At 39.8% G+C, this 17304-nt stretch overlaps 1 protein-coding gene across 11 annotated transcripts in view; it reads right to left on the bottom strand.

Annotated features, from left to right (window-relative positions):
• The window catches only part of RABGAP1L (RAB GTPase activating protein 1 like), a 758910-nt gene that overhangs the window by 92398 nt on the left and 649208 nt on the right, over positions 1-17304 (bottom strand). Inside the window, exons 1-3 of one of the 11 annotated variants that reach the window (XM_058701193.1) lie at positions 14817-16187; positions 13597-13806; positions 11670-12422 (exon numbers count right to left, since the gene is read on the bottom strand). The exons of 7 other annotated variants lie outside the window; for them this stretch is intronic. In XM_058701193.1, coding sequence (XP_058557176.1) covers positions 11670-11780 — 111 coding nt within the window. In that variant the 5' untranslated portion in view covers positions 11781-12422; positions 13597-13806; positions 14817-16187. Of the gene's footprint in view, positions 1-11669; positions 12423-13596; positions 13807-14816; positions 16188-17304 lie in introns of those variants that run through there. 3 more of the 11 variants (XM_058701190.1, XM_058701189.1, XM_058701191.1) reach the window with 3 other exon arrangements.

The raw sequence follows: 17304 nt of genomic DNA, 5'->3' as shown, positions 1-17304 counted from the left end.
CATAGGGGAAAGGAAGCAAAAATAAAATAAAAACAGAGAGGGAGACAAACCATAAGAGACTCTTAAATACAGAGAACAAACTGAGAGTTGCTGGTGGGGTGTTGGGTGGCAGGGGGATGGGCTAAATGGGTGATGGGCGTTAAGGATGGCAGTTGTTGGGATGAGCACTCGGTATTACACATAAGTGATGAATCACTAAATTCTATTCCTGAAATTATTATTACACTGTATGTTAACTAACTTGGATTTAAATTTTAAAAAATGGCAATATCTTAAAAAAAAAGTTCTCATCACAAGGAAAAAAATTGTAATATGTTTGGTGCTGAATGTTACCTAGACTTATTGTGATCATTTTGCAATATATACAGATGTCAAATCATATCATTATGTTGTACATCTGAAACTAATACGTTATATGACAATTATATCTCAACTTTTTTTAAATGTGATTTTTCTCTATTTTGATAACTATATTTCAATACAATTAGTTTCCTTTGTAATTTTACTTTATTTTATGCCCTTAAAAACAGTTTTCTGATAAGGGATCCATGGACTTAAACTGCCAAAAGAGTCTGTGACCCCAAAATTGTTAAAAATCCTTGGGCTATAAAGATGGCTCAGGTTGGAATAACAACGTTGGCATACCATAGCATGTCACTGGAGAAGAGATTTCAGTTCTTAATTACCTTTGAGAGAGATGGGTAAGAAGAGTGCCACTTCAAAGTTCCAAGTAAAATGGAAAAGCAATAGAGTGGTAAGTATTAATTTACATTCAGGTTTCATTGTATTTCTGAGTAAATGTTATTTTCTGATGACAAATTGGGAGATGTATGGTTTGTGTGAATATAAATGATGTATGTTATTGAGAAACACGGTGTTTATATATTTTAGATAGCTAACCCAACTATGATGAACACATGAAGGGTCAGTTATTACATATGTGGTAGATGGCTGTTTGGCAAATAGTCACTTCCCCATCCTCCAGCCTCCATGATGGTATATACTTTCTGCCCCACCATGTTGGAAGTGACCTCCTGATTTGTTTCAGCCAATGGAACATGGATATAAATCAGTGTGCTGGCTCTGAATTGAGGCCTTTAAGAGGCATCTGATGTTTCCACTGACCCTTCTGGGAATTTCTAAACTCTGTCAAGAGAAGGACATGCTCCAGATTGCCTATTGATTCCAAAAATAATGAGAGGTATGGAACAGATCTAACCAAACCTGGGTCCAGAAACTAAGTAAACTCGGCTATATCCGCTGTGCTCGGCCAAGATCAGCTACACTCTAGCCATCTAAAGACTCCCAAAGGAAATAGAAATGCTTACTGGGATGTGCAACAAGATTCATAGCTGCTTGTTGTGTTTGTTGTGCATGATGTGTGCTCTTGAAAATTTTTGCCTGATTAACTAATGCTCTCTGTTCCCTTCATAAAGAAATTGTATACACTGGGCATGCTTAACTCTTGTGGTGAGTAGACCACAGCTGAGTTTATGTTTAAAAAAGAGTTAGGGGGCCTGGGTGGCTTAGTTGGTTAAGCTTCTGACTGTGGCTCAGATCATGATCTCACGGTTCGTCGGTTTGAGCCCTGTGTCAAGCTGTGTGCTGACAGCTCAGAGCCTAGCACCTGCTTCGGATTCTGTGTCTCCCTCTCTCTCTCTGCCCCTCCCCAGCTTGTTCCTTCTCTCTCTCTCTCTCTCAAAAGTGAATAAACATTAAAAAAATTTTTTTAAAGAGTTAATTGCAGGGCACCCGGGTGGCTCATGGTTCATGAGATGGAGCTGCTCGTGGGGCTCTGTGCTGACAGTGTGGAGCCTGTTTGAGCTTTCTTTCCCTCAATCTCCGCCTCTCCCCTGCTCACTCGTACACATGCTCTCTCAAAATAAACTTAAAAAAAAAAAAAAGATGTAAAAAGTTGTAAAACAAAACAAAAACAAAACCTCTACAAAGTTTGCATTAGATTGCTTCATAAGTTTTTTAATTTGTTGTTCTCTTAAGAAAACAAACTAGAGGGGCGCCTGGGTGGCTCAGTCGGTTGAGCAGCCAACTTTGGCTCAGGTCATGATCTCACGGTCCGTGAGTTCAAGCCCCGCGTCGGGCTCTGTGCTGACAGCTTGGAGCCTGAAGCCTGTTTCGGATTCTGTGTCTCCCTCTCTCTGACCCTCCCCCGTTCATGCTCTGTCTCTCTCTGTCTCAAAAATAAATAAACGTTAAAAAAAAATTAAAAAAAAAAAAAGAAAAGAAAACAAACTAGAGGGGCACCTGGGTGGCTCAGTTGGTTAAGCATCTGATTTTGGCTCAGGTCATGATCTCACGGCTCGTGAGTTTGAGTTCCGCGTCGGGCTTTGTGTCTCCTTCTGCCCCTCCCCTACTCATGTTCTGTCTTTCTCTGTCTCTCAAAAATGAGTAAATGTTAAAAAAAATTTTTTTTAATCTAAAAAAAGAAAACTAATTAGCATTATGTATCTCAGAATTCCTATTCTAAGAAAGGGCATTAAGTTTCCTGTACTAAAATGGATTATGAATATGTACTGATGTTTTAAGTTAAAATAAATGTTTAGGTTAGTATGTACTATTTTTTTATGCTTCATCCCCTGAGCCAACTTCTTCTATGAACTGACTACAGCCCTGACTGTGTCACAGTTAAGAGGGCTTCTTCAGTATTTCAGCCTGCCAGGAATCCTATTGTGGGCAGTATAATAATCAGGGCTCTGGTGTTAGTGTTGCTTTGTTTTGTTGCAAATCCTGTTTGTAAGCCAGCTTGTAGTCCTGGCATTGAGTCTGAATGCTACAATTTCATATTGAGTTTGAGCACAGTGGTAAGTTTTTGATATAATATTGGCTTCTCCAATAATTTAATCATCATTTTAAATTCCTGTTAAACAAGATGTAAAATCTGATTTGTTAGATTTTTAAAACACAAGGACATCAAATAAGGAATAAAACCTGAGCTCTTCCTTCTGACTTAGAAGTCCTACATCATAGCGGTTCCCAACGTCTTCCCCAACCACATTTCTTACCACTGTCTGCCCCTGGCCCCTGGTGCTCTTTCCACACTGTGATCCCACACTGACCTTCCTGTTTAGCTAATATATCAAACTCTACCAATTTGGGCCTTTTTTCAGAGCTTTTCTCTGCCTGAGATACTCTTTCCTAATTTTCCCAAGGATGCCATTCATACCTCAAATGACACCACTGAAGCCCTCATTGACTCCCCAAAAATAAAGCCTCCAATGAATCCCTTTTGACGGTATCACTTCATTTTAAGTCTGTGCATAATACTGATCATAGCTGATAAGTGATATCATTAGCTAATATTTCTTTCTGACTTCTCCCCAAAATAGTATAAGATTCACAACGGATATGTCTTTTGTGTTCACACCTCGCTCGCAGGGCTTAAAAATATAGCATAGCACACAGTAGCAGATCAATGAATATTTTTGATTGATTATTATATTGAATACAAACATGGATGCTAAAAACAAACAAAAAACCTAGAGTAAGACTTTTCAACCACTGTGGACAAGTTAGGACTTACAAGACAGAAAAAAATTTAATGTATTATGTTTTATGTCTTTTAAAAAAATTTTTTTATGTTTATTATTTATTTTTGAGAGAGAGAGAGTGAGTGTGTGTGTGAGCAGGCGAGGGGCAGAGTGAGAGGGAGACACAGAATCGGAAGCAGGCTCCAGGCTCCGAGCTGTCAGCACAGAGCCCGATGCAGGGCTCGGACCCACAAGCTGTGAGATCATGACCTGAGCCGAAGTCGGACGCTCAACTGACTGACGCGCCCAGGCGCCCCTATATCTGTTTCTGTAACAGACTTCTATAACTGTTTCTATAACATCTTCCAAAAAATTGTTTTGAATTGACTTACAAATCAACATCACCCCCAGGCCAGTATAGAAAGATTATTTTTCAACATCTAAAACAGGATTAAATGCAGAAAAGTTCTAATTATTGTTACAGAAGCTGGTTCAATTTCATATTTATTACCCAAACAACCTAAATAGGGATGCCTGGGTGGTTCAGTTGGTTAAGTGTCTGATTTCAGCTATAGTCATGATCTCATGGTTCAGGAGTTCAAGCCCCGCATTGGGCTCTCTCCTGTCAGCACTGAGCCCACTTTGGATTTCCTGTCCCCCTCTCCCTCAACCCCTCCCCTGCTTGCGCAATCTCTCAAAAATAAAAATAAACACTAATTTTTGGATGACGAATTTAGTTATAAAGTCTACTAAAAGTTAATCTCCTATTTCAAGATTTTTTAAAAAGAAATCTGTTTGGGGGTGTCTGGGAGGCTCAGTCAGTTAAGCATCTGACTTCGGCTCAGGCATGGTTCGTGGGTTCAAGCCCCACATCGGGCTCTGTGTTGACAGCTCAGAGCCTGGAGCCTGCTTTGGAGTCTATGTCTCTCTCTCTGCTCTCCCCCTGTTCGTGCTCTGTCTCTGTCTCTGACAAATAAATAAACATTGAAAAAAAATTTTTTTTAAGAGAAATCAGTTTGGAATAATACCAACTAACGTACATATGCCTCTTACTATGTGATAGCTATTCTCAAGTGCTTTACTTGCATGAACTGATTTAATCCTATAATTTAACAGATGAGAAAAATGAAGCTCAGAGAGGTCACGTAATCTGCCAAAAGTCAGTGAGCTAGTTGGAGGTGAGGTGGGATTTGACCCAGTCAGTTTGGCTCCCGAGTCTGCACCCACAGGCTCTACTCTATTTTGTGTCACCTCACCCAACACTACTCAGGCAGACTGTCTCTGAGGAATCTGGACTTGTGATTTAGGGGTAGCAACTTAACTCTCTGCATATGACAGAACTGTAAATCTGGATGCTGAATGGCAGCCATATTTCTTGGGAATGAAGAAGCAGAAAGCGGATAGAGAGAGAGATAAATAAAGGAGAGGCCAAGAGAGAAGTTAATTAGATGGCAAGAGACAGGGAGTGTGCTTGCCAGCGGGGGTCCGGTGCCAGCTCAGCTGCCTGGCCGCACCTCTGTTGCTTGTGTTTAAAGGGACACACTCTGGTGTCTGCATGAGAAGTTCCCTTTCCTGTTGAAGACAGCTCTAGATTTTACTACTTGCAACTGTAAGAACCTTAACTAGTATCAGAACTGATAACCAAATGAGGGAAAATTTGGCTCCTGCTACTGAACTGAAATTGATGAAATACCGCCAAAACGTGCACATGCTAAATAACAATGGAGAACAGAAAACGTTCAGATACTAACATTGTTTTAAGAATATGGAGGAATTAATTGGCTTTATGTTTTGCTCCAGTCAAGATTTGAAATGTATATGCAGTGAAGATTTAGAAGCAATATTGATTTCATTGTTTTACCCATCTCTGGCACATGGAACTGCTCTGAAATTTTTTTTTTTTCTAATTTGGCACGCCAGATTAAATTGGTGTGCCAACTCAGTAAGGAGAAAGTGATTTCAGAATGCCTACCCCCATCTCCCATTTATAGATCAGATAAACCGTAGCTCCCTGAAGGAGCTCCCTTCCTTTGCTGGCACAGTGCTGCTATTTTGGTATCTGCCAGTTAAGAACATATATCTAGTGGTAACAGAGCGCAGACATGTGTTAGCCTGGGTAAGTGGTTTGTGTTAATGGACAGTTCTACCACTGAACACCAAGCCTCTTACGGTGACATGTGACCTCGAATTTCTAGAAGTGGAACATGGTGAAGCCAGGCCGCCCTTTCTCCGTTACATTCTTGATATCAAACTTGCCCATTCAAGTCAACACAACAACAAAAATTCCAGTTTTATAAGGTGAGGAGCTTATAGTAATTTTCAACTTATCTCCATAATTTACTCTTCTCAAATAGATCAGCTGCTTCTTCCTAAGTAGTATTACTGTATGTATCTATTGCAAGAACCAACCAACATGTGTGGACTAATTTCTTTATCACACTGCCATTGTCTAAGACTAGACACTTGTCAACTTTTTACCTGCACTGTTGTAATGCCCTTTAAAATTTGTTTCCACAGGCAGCATGGCCCCTGTCAGTCCATTACCACCAGACTATTGTGCAATACCGGATACATCTACTCAGCAGATGGTTTGGCTCATATAAAGCCCTCCTGTTGATTCTACGTTGCCTTCCCACCACCCTAAGGCTCACACCTAAGATCCTTTGTACCGTCTTCAAGGCAGAAGGCTTCAAGATTCCTGTAGGACTGATATCCTGGTAGTGATTCCCTAATTAAACAATTCACCAGGGTAACCCAGAGAATCCACCTTATCCTGTCCACCCACCTCCTCATTCCACATTGCTATGGCGCCTTATCTATTCAGCCCACTCCTTCCTTCAAGACTTCCCCAGTTTGAACAGCCCTTTCCTTGTTAGAAGGGAGACAATCAGTAAGGGCATTCGCTGGGCTAAATACGTACAAATGCTCATTTAATGCTTACACTAATCCAATGAAGTGGTACTACTATGTCCCTCATTTTTCAGATGAAGAAACTGAAGTTTAGAGAATTTAGGTAATTTATGAATAAGTAGCAGATCTAAAACTTCAATTGGACACTGTGTAACTTAAAAAGCCCCCAAAGCAGTTAACCCTTGAGCCTTTGCACAAGCCGTTCCCCCTGCTCAGAAAGGTCCTACCCTCGTCCACCAGTTGGCAAGCACCTGGTCAGCTTTCAAAGCCTGACTTAAGTGCCCCCAGTCCCTTTTGAAGGCTTCTTCCACACTGGTCAATCAGTGGTGGTTATTCTCTACATTGTTCTACCCTATAATAGCCAAGTTGTCACTCCCATAAATATTTATTTTGTTTCTCTCATTTACTTGACTGTGAGGTCTTTGGAGGAAGGGATACTCTATTTATACCAGCTCATTGCAATAACCCAAAAATGTTGGTTAACACTACATACTGCCCTAACATACGTCAGAAGGCAATATTCCTTTGGTAATTCCTGTATAGATTAAAAAGTTAAAATAATTCAGAACATAAATTAACACTTAACCTGAAAGTCAAGCTTGACAGAAACTATGCATTGGTTATTAGGCTTGTTCACTGTTTAAATCATATGTTTTGAATTCAAAGACATATTCAAATCTTCCTTTGGAATGTATAATAAATGTAACAGGTGTGCTCTTTTCCCCTTATTTACGCCAGGCAGCTACAGAGATAACTGGAAATGGTGGAGGCAGTAAAGAGGAATGCTGGCCATTCCTCTCTGGCACAGAAGGCCCTGACTGAGGACAGCTTCAGAGACTGCCTCCCTCATATGTTTATTATTCCTGGTGTGAGCACCACTCTGGAATTTAAAGATATATATGTTGGAGGGAGAAGGGGGGGAAGGTACAACTTTGTCTCAAAATGCAAGCCAGTTAATTTCAGCCAATGAACAACTAAAGAAAAAATAATCTTTTAGATTTAAAGGAAGGCTGGAATACTATGTTCAATGAGGCACCTTTCTAAATGTTTCTGGAGCCATTTTGATTATCCTGGATTTTCACCTTACACACCAATTTATTTTTGCTGTAATTTAAAAGTTCTTAGGTTTTTCTAGTGGAGACTCTAAGCTTTTGTTTAGTTTATCTTCGTAAATACAACACTGGCCTAGGTAATTTTTTTTAAAGTAACGTCTACACCCAACATGGGGCTCGAACTCATGACCCCAACCAAGGTCAAGAGTCAGCTGCTCTACCAAGTGAGCCAGTCAGGGGCCCAGGTCATTTCTTATTGTGGGGGGTGGGGTGGGGAGGCAGAGAGAGAGGAGAGGGAATGAGAGGGAGAAAGGGAGGAGGAGAGAGATGGAATATAAACGAAAGAAAGGAATCTGGGGGACAAGAGGAGTTATGCTTGGCTTCCTTATCCTTTTTTCTTACCTGTGATTGTCTAAAGGGAGCTGTATAAAGGGATTTGTGATTTGCTTGCATTATTGTTTATTTAAAAAAATTTTTTTTAACATTCATTTATTTTCGAGAGACAGAGTGGGAGCAGGGGAGGGGAAGACAGGGCGACACAGAATCGGAATGGAAGCAGGCTCCAGGCTCTGAGCTGTCAGCACAGAGCCCAATGTGGGGCTCAAACCCACGAACCATGAGATCATGACCTGAGCCGAAGTCGGATGCTTAGCTGACTGAGCCACCCAGGCACCCCTGCATTATGGTTCATTTTTAAAGGATCAATAGGCTATCACCATGTTTTTCTAAGTGTGGCTTGAAACATTTCTGAAATCAATTTAGTGGTACATAACTAGCCGCAAACAAATAAAATAGGAAAAAAACTGAATACATCACATGTAGTAACAGTTAAGTATTGTTTAGTCAAGTTTTCTTTTAGTCTTGTATGCATAATAGCTTGTATTTTTTACCACAAGTCTCCACCAAAAATGCCAGAAAGCCACAGGGCTACTTATAAACAAGAAATGATTCAGTGTCCACACCAAAACCACCATGCTTAATGGTTTTTTTCTTTCTTTCTTTTTTTTTTTTTTTAACCATTTGAGGAATCAAGCTACCTTCCATTATGAAACAAAGTCCAATTACAGAAAAACATTTAATTAATCCTGTACTAAGAAAGCTTCTAAATATCTTTTGTAATAGTCAACCTACACCCAAAAGATTTTATATGGTAGCAAGAACGTAATTTGCTTCATAGTGCAGTAATAAATCAGATTGAGAAGTAATTTATTTTATACTGTAGAAAATCTGAGTATTTATCCCTTTCATACAATTTAAACGGTTCATCTTGGACAAAGCAAAGAATGGAATACAGAATCAAAAGTAAGTGGTAAATATTTCACCTTAGCACAATTTTAATATGACTTTTCCACATGAACCAAAACCAAATATCACTTTCAAAAGATGGTACCAGTCAATTCTTTTAAAATTTCAATTCTGATAAAGAAAACTAAATATCTCCAGAAAGTTGTATAATTAAGTTCAACACCCCAACATCAATATTATTTAAAAGTTGAATACAGAGCAGTATTTTGTGCCTTCATCATACCTCTGAGGCTTTCTACGTTAGTAACCAAATTTCATACCAAATATGCTCCAGGATTAGGAGTAGAAATGTGCGTTGGGGGAGCTGAAGTTGCATCAAGGCATAACCTATATCAATATATTGAATATTCATCTGATCTACAAATGGAAGAGTGTTTCCCAGTGAGCACATATTAATTAGCTCATTTTCTCTCTGTGTCTCCTGCACATGTGCATATGACCACATGCACAACACACACAGCACGATGTCCTACACTCACTGAGTGTAAGATGCTCCCTAGGACTCAGTCACTGCCTCTCTCCTCAGCCTCCTTTGTCCTCTAGATTGTGCCACTTTACATCTCTGTTTTTGATTCTTTTTTTTTAAGGCTGCACAGACACCTTAAGAGGATCTTAACAGGATGATCAAAAAGAAATGAAATGAATTCTGAATTCTTTGGATAAGTCTTCATGGTGAAATATTGTGAAATTAATGGCTAAAATGAAGTTAAGAGCTTATCCATAACCACTGACAGACTCTCCTGACTTGATAAAATATTGTGGTTAACCAAGGGTTGGCAAAAATATCCACATAACATATATAATTATAAAATAGAAGTTAAGGGATGCCTGGGTGGCTCAGTCAGTTAAGTGTCCAACTTCGGCTCAGGTCGTGATCTCATGGTTGGTGGGTCTGAGCCCCGCGTCAGGCTCTGTGCTGACAGCTGAGAGCCTGGAGCCTGCTTTGGATTCTGTGTCTCCTTCTCTCTCTGCCCCTCCCCCAGCTTACACTCTATCTCTCAAAAGTGAATAAATGTAAAAAAAATTTTTTTTAACAGAAGACAAGAATGCAAAAGGCTAGATGTTTCTGTATCAATGAACACTTATATAAGTATATTATGTAGAATTTGTTTGGCTTTGCTATTTTTTTGGTCCAGCTGACTTTAAGTTTGTTTATTTATTTGAGAGAGAGAGAGAGAGAGAGAGAGAGAGCAAGCACACCTGAGTGAGGAAGGAGGAGAGAGAGAGGGAGAGAGAGAATCCCAAGCAGGCTCCATGCTGACAGCACAGAGTCCAACGCAGGGTTCAATCCCACGGAGCTGTGAGATCATGACCTGAGATGAAAGCAAGAGTTGGACACGCTTTACTGGCTGAGCCACCCAGGCACCCCAGGCCAGCTGACTTTTAAACTGCATCTACCAGGGTCCCTGGCTGGCTCAGGAGGAAGAGTGTTCAACTCTTCATCTCATGGTCATGAGTTTGAGACCCATGTTGGGTGTAGAGATCACCTAAATAAATAAAATTTAAAAAAAGGAAAAATAAAAACATCCACTGCATCTATAAAACATCTACTGGGGCGCCTGGCTGGCTCAGTCAGTACAGCATGCAACTTCTTGATCTCAAAGTTGTGAGCTCAAGACCCACGGGGGGGCATGGGGCCGACTTTAAAAAAAATTCTACAAAAGTGGAGAGAGTATAATGAATCCTTATTACTCCTCTCTCAGTTTCAACAGTTACCAACACAGTTCTGTAAGTTCATATAACTTCATCCACATCACCAACCCCTCTACTGAATCATAAATATTTTTGAATCTTTGCAGATACTTCATCTATAATTATCTTAATACGTATCTCAAAGTTACCATTTTTAACATAATTGTACTATCATTATCGCATAAAATGAATAATCCTCTTAATATCATTAAATATTTAATTGGTGGTCAATTATAGATTTTTTTTATAGTTTGTTCAAATCAGCATCTGAACAATGGCAGTAGACTACATCTAATTAATGTAACCCTTAAGTCTTTTAAAATCTACCTTTGAGAGTCCCCTTTATGTTTTCATTGCAATTTCATTGTTTGAAAACATTGCCATCGTGTGTTTAAGGTTCCTGTGCCTTAAAATAGAGAATCAGGGTTTCATACTAACAAGATAATGGTTACGATATAGTCTTTCGTCCTGTTGTCTGTGATGAGTACTATCAAATATAATGAATAAGAGGTTACTATGGCAAGAATTAGGCAAGTTAGTATAAAAGGTATGCTTCACTACTGTCTTAAACTCGAGAGCCATGATATGACATCTACATAGAAGAAACAACAAACATTTGCAAGAACTTCATTTTCCTATTATGCGAGGACATGTGCACCAAGACGCTTGGAGAATTGTTTTAAAAATTTACCAATATTAAATCCAAACTAAAATTATACCAGAAGCTATTTTCATAATAGTTCTTCATAATAATGCAAACATTTTGAAAGTTATCTGGCTTTTAGATCACTTAACTTTGTGTTGATGTTATAGCCCACACGTAAAATTGTTCTACTTCAAAGACTGAATCATATGTGTGTAAATGCAGGTGACCTTCACCTACATCTGTCATCACAGACACGCATACAAGGCAAACGCATGAGGCGGGGTGATATTTGGTACTATAAAACTCTTCTCACCCTCACCATATATGAAAGCATTAACTTAGGTTAGGTGAGGTTAGGTTAGGTATGACTCCTAAGTCACTTTCAACGCACTACTAACATATAGTGTTTGGTGATGTAAATAAATCATTAAAAACCTGTAGACCTGTCTGTAGCCTGAACTCAAAGCCAACAGCAATACTTCTATTCTAATTCCCAGGAAGTGATGCCTGAGTTGCTCCAGGAGTACACGTTAGAAAAGAGGAAAACAGCTCCAGAGCCGCGTGCAAGGGACCACCTACCATCGATCTGGGCTTGCTGATGGCCACGAGACTAGTGAGGAAGTCTTCGTCGTGCAGCTGGCTGAAAACATGGGCGTCATAGGCTACCATAATGGAGATCTCTTCCATCATCTTGCCAGCTGGCCTTTCCACAGCGGCAGCTGCTACCCCAGCTCCAGACCAGACTATCCAGGGAAAAATCCTACTGCAGCTCAGTGCCAATGCCCACACCCACCTGAGTCTTAAGGGGTGGAGTATCAAAAATCCACGAGGAAAAAAAGAAATATGAAAAAAAACCCCAGCTGCTATCACAGGCTTCTTTGGCAGCTCACCCCCTGTAGAAAACTAAGGGAGGTCCTCTTATCTGTGGAGGAAGTAAACGCTATAAACACCTTCTGTGTTCTTAACACAGCAGCTGGAAAGTTCACTTTTGGGAAATCTTCTTTAAACTTCAAAAAGAGAAATGAAAAGTTTTCTAACTGGAAATATCCTATTGCAAAAACAATAAAACAAAAGGACCCCCAAACTGATTTATGCTACGTCCTTGGTAATTAGAAACTTTTAAAGTTTATCTTCTTACTTCAGTATCATTTATATCAAGAGTCTTCTTCTTGGAGGAGAAGTGGATTTTCTTATGGCTTATTTTTTTCACATTCACAGAAAATAAACAGACGGCAACCTTTAGTTTTTCAGAATTCATAGAATTCTTGGTGCAGTTAAAAATTATCTCCTGAAGTATGAAAAAAAGAGAGTCTTTTCCCCCTCTGATTATTTCTGTTAAAAAAAAAAAAAAGAAGCACCTAAATATAAAAATGAAATGGACTGCAGTATCAGTTGAAAATCATTTCCCCTTCTCCCACTAAAAAACACGCAAATATTTTAAATAGAATTCCTGATTTGGGGAACTTTGTTTTCTGTTGTTATTCACAAAGCAACACAAAGGTCTCATTTCTAAAAACGTATTGTTTTTCTCCCATAGATAAAAGTTCTCCTGTTTTATTTTTAAACTTAGAGGCTGTTGTTGTTTTTTTTTAATTACCCTGTTAGCAGATAGTGGTGAACTGGTGGTGGCTTAGCTACCAGAAGTGTTTTCCAGTTGGAGACCGTAAATATGAACCTCCATATGCCCTGATGAAAAATCCCAAAGCTGCCCCAAATCATCATTACAAGGTTCCCTACATTACCAGGAAGTACAGCGTAGGCTGATTCCATGGAAAAAGTAGTAAGCAAATAAAAAGGGGGGGGGATAAAGCTCCTCCAAAAGTTGTTTTGCCAAAATGTCTAATTAAGCTATTATCTACTCTGCTATTTATAGATGATGACATTGCAATACCAGGAGAAATATTGTTTGCTAAAAATCAATTTGGCAATGTTTGTCTCTAATCAAACAGAGCTACTGGTTGGAATTTTTAGTCCTAATTTAGCATTGTTATGTTGTTGAATTGTTTGCTTTTCAGAAGACACACAAAACGTGGGATGAGATTCATGGTGTCTATTTTCCCTTATTTTCTTGAAGTATCTTCACCTAGATTAATATGATTACTTAAATAGCATCTTGTTCCATTTAAATATGATTAGGAGACTTTTGCAACTGCTATAGCATTCTAGATTAAATACACTCACACTTGCACGCGCGCGCGCACACACACGCAGAAGGGGAAAAACACCTTATTGCTAGGAAACAGAAGTCTAAGAAGCTTATTTTAATAGAAAACGCAAGACTTTCAATAAATCTCCAAGATTAAAACAGCTTCAAACTGTGCTTGACCCTTGTTGGAGCCGGTAAAGCATTTTTACTTCATTTTTTTCCTCCAATGCTGCTTTGTCTTTCAAGCTCTGTTTATGTTAAAAAGTTTCCCGGCACATTTACCTTAATGCTGACTAACCAGGTAAAAATTAAATGATAATCAAGAGACCAGGTTTTATAAGGCATCCGGGCAGTTCATACCTTTTAAATTCCTTTTTATCTTTTCAGAAGTGCTGTAAAAGTCACTGTGAACCTCTTCGTGCATTCACTAGCACCAGAAGGTTTCAGATTTATCTTGCAGCACCGTTTTCTAGATGTGAAAGGAATTCCTCTTGCTTTCCTATTTTTCTGTGCTACAGTGACTCAGTGCTTCCACACTGATACCTGGATAAGGTGCACTGACAAAGACACCTGTTGTGGAAGGTAAAGAAACTACTTCCCATCATGCCTTACTCCCTGCTGGCAACCGCCCAGGGCCAAACGAGCATTATAACCGCTTTCGAGCAGTGCCTATGCACCCCGGGAGAGCAATTCAGTGTAACAATAGGTAATCTTCTAGGTTAAGAACACTCCTAACTGGAGGAAAAAAAAAAAAAAAAGGACCAGAAAAACAATACCAAATAGTTAGGTGCTGTATATTAAACTCATAAAACATTTAAGGGATCAGGGCTGTAAAAGTACAAAAACAATTTCAGAAACATAATCAAAGGCTGTAAAGATAGTTTTAAAACTACATAAACAGAAGCTAACGACTTTAAATAATTCAGTCCTTTTAGAATTCCACACAGATTCTCAGGTAAAGAGGTATTTTTTAAAGCTTCTAATTTATTACCTTCAAAAGACTGTTCTAATTACCCACAGTCACTGGAATTATTAACATTTCATTTCCAAATCTAAAAGGTCCTCTATCAAAGCCACAATGCGTGCATTTTCTAGAGCAAGGGTTCCCTAGGTTAGACTAGCACCCTTCATTTTTTTTCACCCTTAAAACTGTCCTCCATACCTGACTTTTGGAATCCAAGCAGGGAAAATACCAACGTTTCTTTCCTCTCACAACTGAATGTGTATGTGTGGTCCCAACGCAAAGCATACTTTTTGAAAACTGATGATTTAAAAACCTGTCTTAGAACTGGCTTCTCTTCCTAAGACATTTTCTCTTGGGATACTCCAGCCTCAAAATTTCAGGGACCATGTTACAGTCATGTTTACAGTCCTTTACTCCCTTGCAAGACGTCTTTCGTACTCTCTTGCCTCTTGCCCCACCCCCCCCCCCCTCGCATCCCCCCAGGGCAACCCCGTGAATTGATCCCACGGATCTCCCAGGGTAGTCTGCGCGTGAGCTCCTGCAATCCTCTACTTCGCACCGCGCAGCTCCCCTGAGAAAAGGCGTGGGGCGGGGGGGGGGGGGGGGGGGGGATTACCTGAGACCAAGGGGTGTAGCACCATTCGCTGCTACAATTTACCAGGACGGGGTTGCATACCCAGCCGGCGGCAGAAAACGCGGCGTTAGCGGTAACCAATAGATAGTCGCCAGTTCAAGCAGGAACTAGCTAGCTGCCTGTCCCAGGGTAAGTCCTTCAACCTCCCTAGGTTTCCATTTCCTCATGGTCATGTAAATTGAGAGGGATGGACTAGATCAGAGGTTTGTGCGCTCAGAAACAGTCCAAAGCTAAGTATCCAATTTCCCTCCACTAAATAGGCTTATTCGGGGATTTGAAGGTGGAAATACCTTTTTCATCTCTATCAGAATAAAAAACAAAAGGTAACATTAAGCCCAGATGTTAAGGAAGTCCCCCTGGGGTTGCTATTATATGTCCCAACAAATGCAGTCTACTTTGTACCCTACTTTGGATTTTCTACATCAAGCCTTTTGCCTATGAAGAGTATTCGATGACAGCTGTTTTACTTTTTATTAGTTATTCCTTACAGTCTTTCAGTTTACAGACCAAACTGGCTACAAAGTAATTTTCAAAAGCCTCTCCAGATCTCATTAAAATAAGAAAATGTTAATGAATAAAATATCTTTAGTGATTTTTAAGTGCCATTTTAGATTTTAGATAGAAAGATTTTACTCTGGTAGCTGATTTTGTTCTACAGCCATTCTTCTAGGATTATTACTTTTCAGCAAACACATACCTGGATCACACTGAATGACTAGGAGTTTAATAAACCACTCCTGGCCTTCAGAGAACATCTGTTCTCATGTGTCAAATTTAGGTACAGCCAAAACAAAAATCAAGAAAAGCCTGAATAAGATGCGAACTTTTTTTTTTTTTTTTTGTGTTCTCCCCCAATGCGGCAAAGTATCTTTACAATGGCAGTCATGTTCAAGCCCAAGGCAAATACACTAAGAACCGATAGCACATCATTAAAAAATTATCTCATCTCACAAGAGTGGCTATAAAGACCCTTTTCCCATGAGTCGGGTTCTACTTGTAGAACATTCTCATCACAACGGCCCTAAAATCAGGGTAGGATGGAGAGGAGGAGAAAAGCCCATAGCAGAAATATGGTCTAGAGGGCAGAAGGGTTTTCTGTGCCTCCCACGTGCACAGGTGGAGCCCCGTAGAGAGTCTCCTCCCTCCCCAGTGGTGCCTGTGTAATCACTCCTGAACATCTTCACAGATGTTCCTGAATCTTGACATAACCATTCCTGAAGTGTGCAGGACTCCATTTTAAGAGATCTTCACAAAATGTTCATGCCATTGACACAAACAACTATAAGAAAGACAAAACTCTACAAGCACCTTCTTAATCACGGAAAACCAAATTTCCAAGTAGGTTTCACACTTCAGAGTGCACATTACAAAACCCAAGTCCTCTAAGTGGGGGAACAAGAGATAAAATGAGAATGAGAAGCCATAGGAGTGTGAGTAGTAGAAAGCTTTCCAGAATATTTTGTATTTCAGAAGAGTCCAGTAACACATATGGAGTTTTTACAAAGGGAAAAAGAACAAAACGTAAAAGATTAAAAAAGCAAAAGCTTAGCACTCTTTACAAATCATGCAAAGGTAAACAAAGAAAACCATTATTCTTGTGTCAAATTCCAGCCGTTCAGCTCATTATCTTTTCTATCTTTCATAGCAATTGCTAGGCAAATTCAAAACCCCAGAAAACACAGATTCTAAAGAAAGAGAAAATCCCCAGAGTTAAAGGAAAAAAAAAAAAAAAACAACAGTGGGGCATAAATACTTGCCTAACGGCTATCCTGGGTATCTTACTTCCTCATTCAGATCTCACTACAAAGAATATGGGGGTGAGGTAGAGTTCACAACAATCAGCTTTTTACCTCACTTGTAACTCTAAAATCCACAGCCAACTGTTAAAAACAAGACAACAGGCCCCAAATGGAGCCACTTATGCGAAGCCTCATGTCACCCAACAGAGACTTCATTACCGTTTTGGCTCTCTCAGAAATGGAATCTCTAGTCACTCAGAAATCACCAGATCAGCACTAGTTGGGTAATCCGCCTGATAGACCCCTTTGAAATAATCAATCTGCTTTTTTGCCTAGTGGAACTTCTTTGTTCCTGCTCCCTTCTGCCTATGAAAGTCTTTTCTTTGGTACAAACTCCTCAGAGCTCCTTTCTATCTGCTAGATTGGATGCTGTTCGGATCATAAATCACTGGAAAAAGCCAATAAGATCTTTAACATTTACTCAGTTGAATTCTGTTTTTTTTTTTTTAATTTTTTTTTTTTTCAACATTTTTAATTTATTTTTGGGACAGAGAGAGACAGAGCATGAACGGGGGAGGGGCAGAGAGAGAGGGAGACACAGAATCGGAAACAGGCTCCAGGCTCCGAGCCATCAGCCCAGAGCCCGACGCGGGGCTCGAACTCACGGACTGCGAGATCGTGACCTGGCTGAAGTCGGACGCTTAACCGACTGCGCCACCCAGGCGCCCCTG

Source organism: Neofelis nebulosa, chromosome 15, assembly GCF_028018385.1.
Source record: "Neofelis nebulosa isolate mNeoNeb1 chromosome 15, mNeoNeb1.pri, whole genome shotgun sequence".
Taxonomy (NCBI): domain Eukaryota; kingdom Metazoa; phylum Chordata; class Mammalia; order Carnivora; family Felidae; genus Neofelis; species Neofelis nebulosa.
Note: the sequence above shows the minus strand (reverse complement) of the source record. Positions and strands in the feature narration are given on the sequence as shown.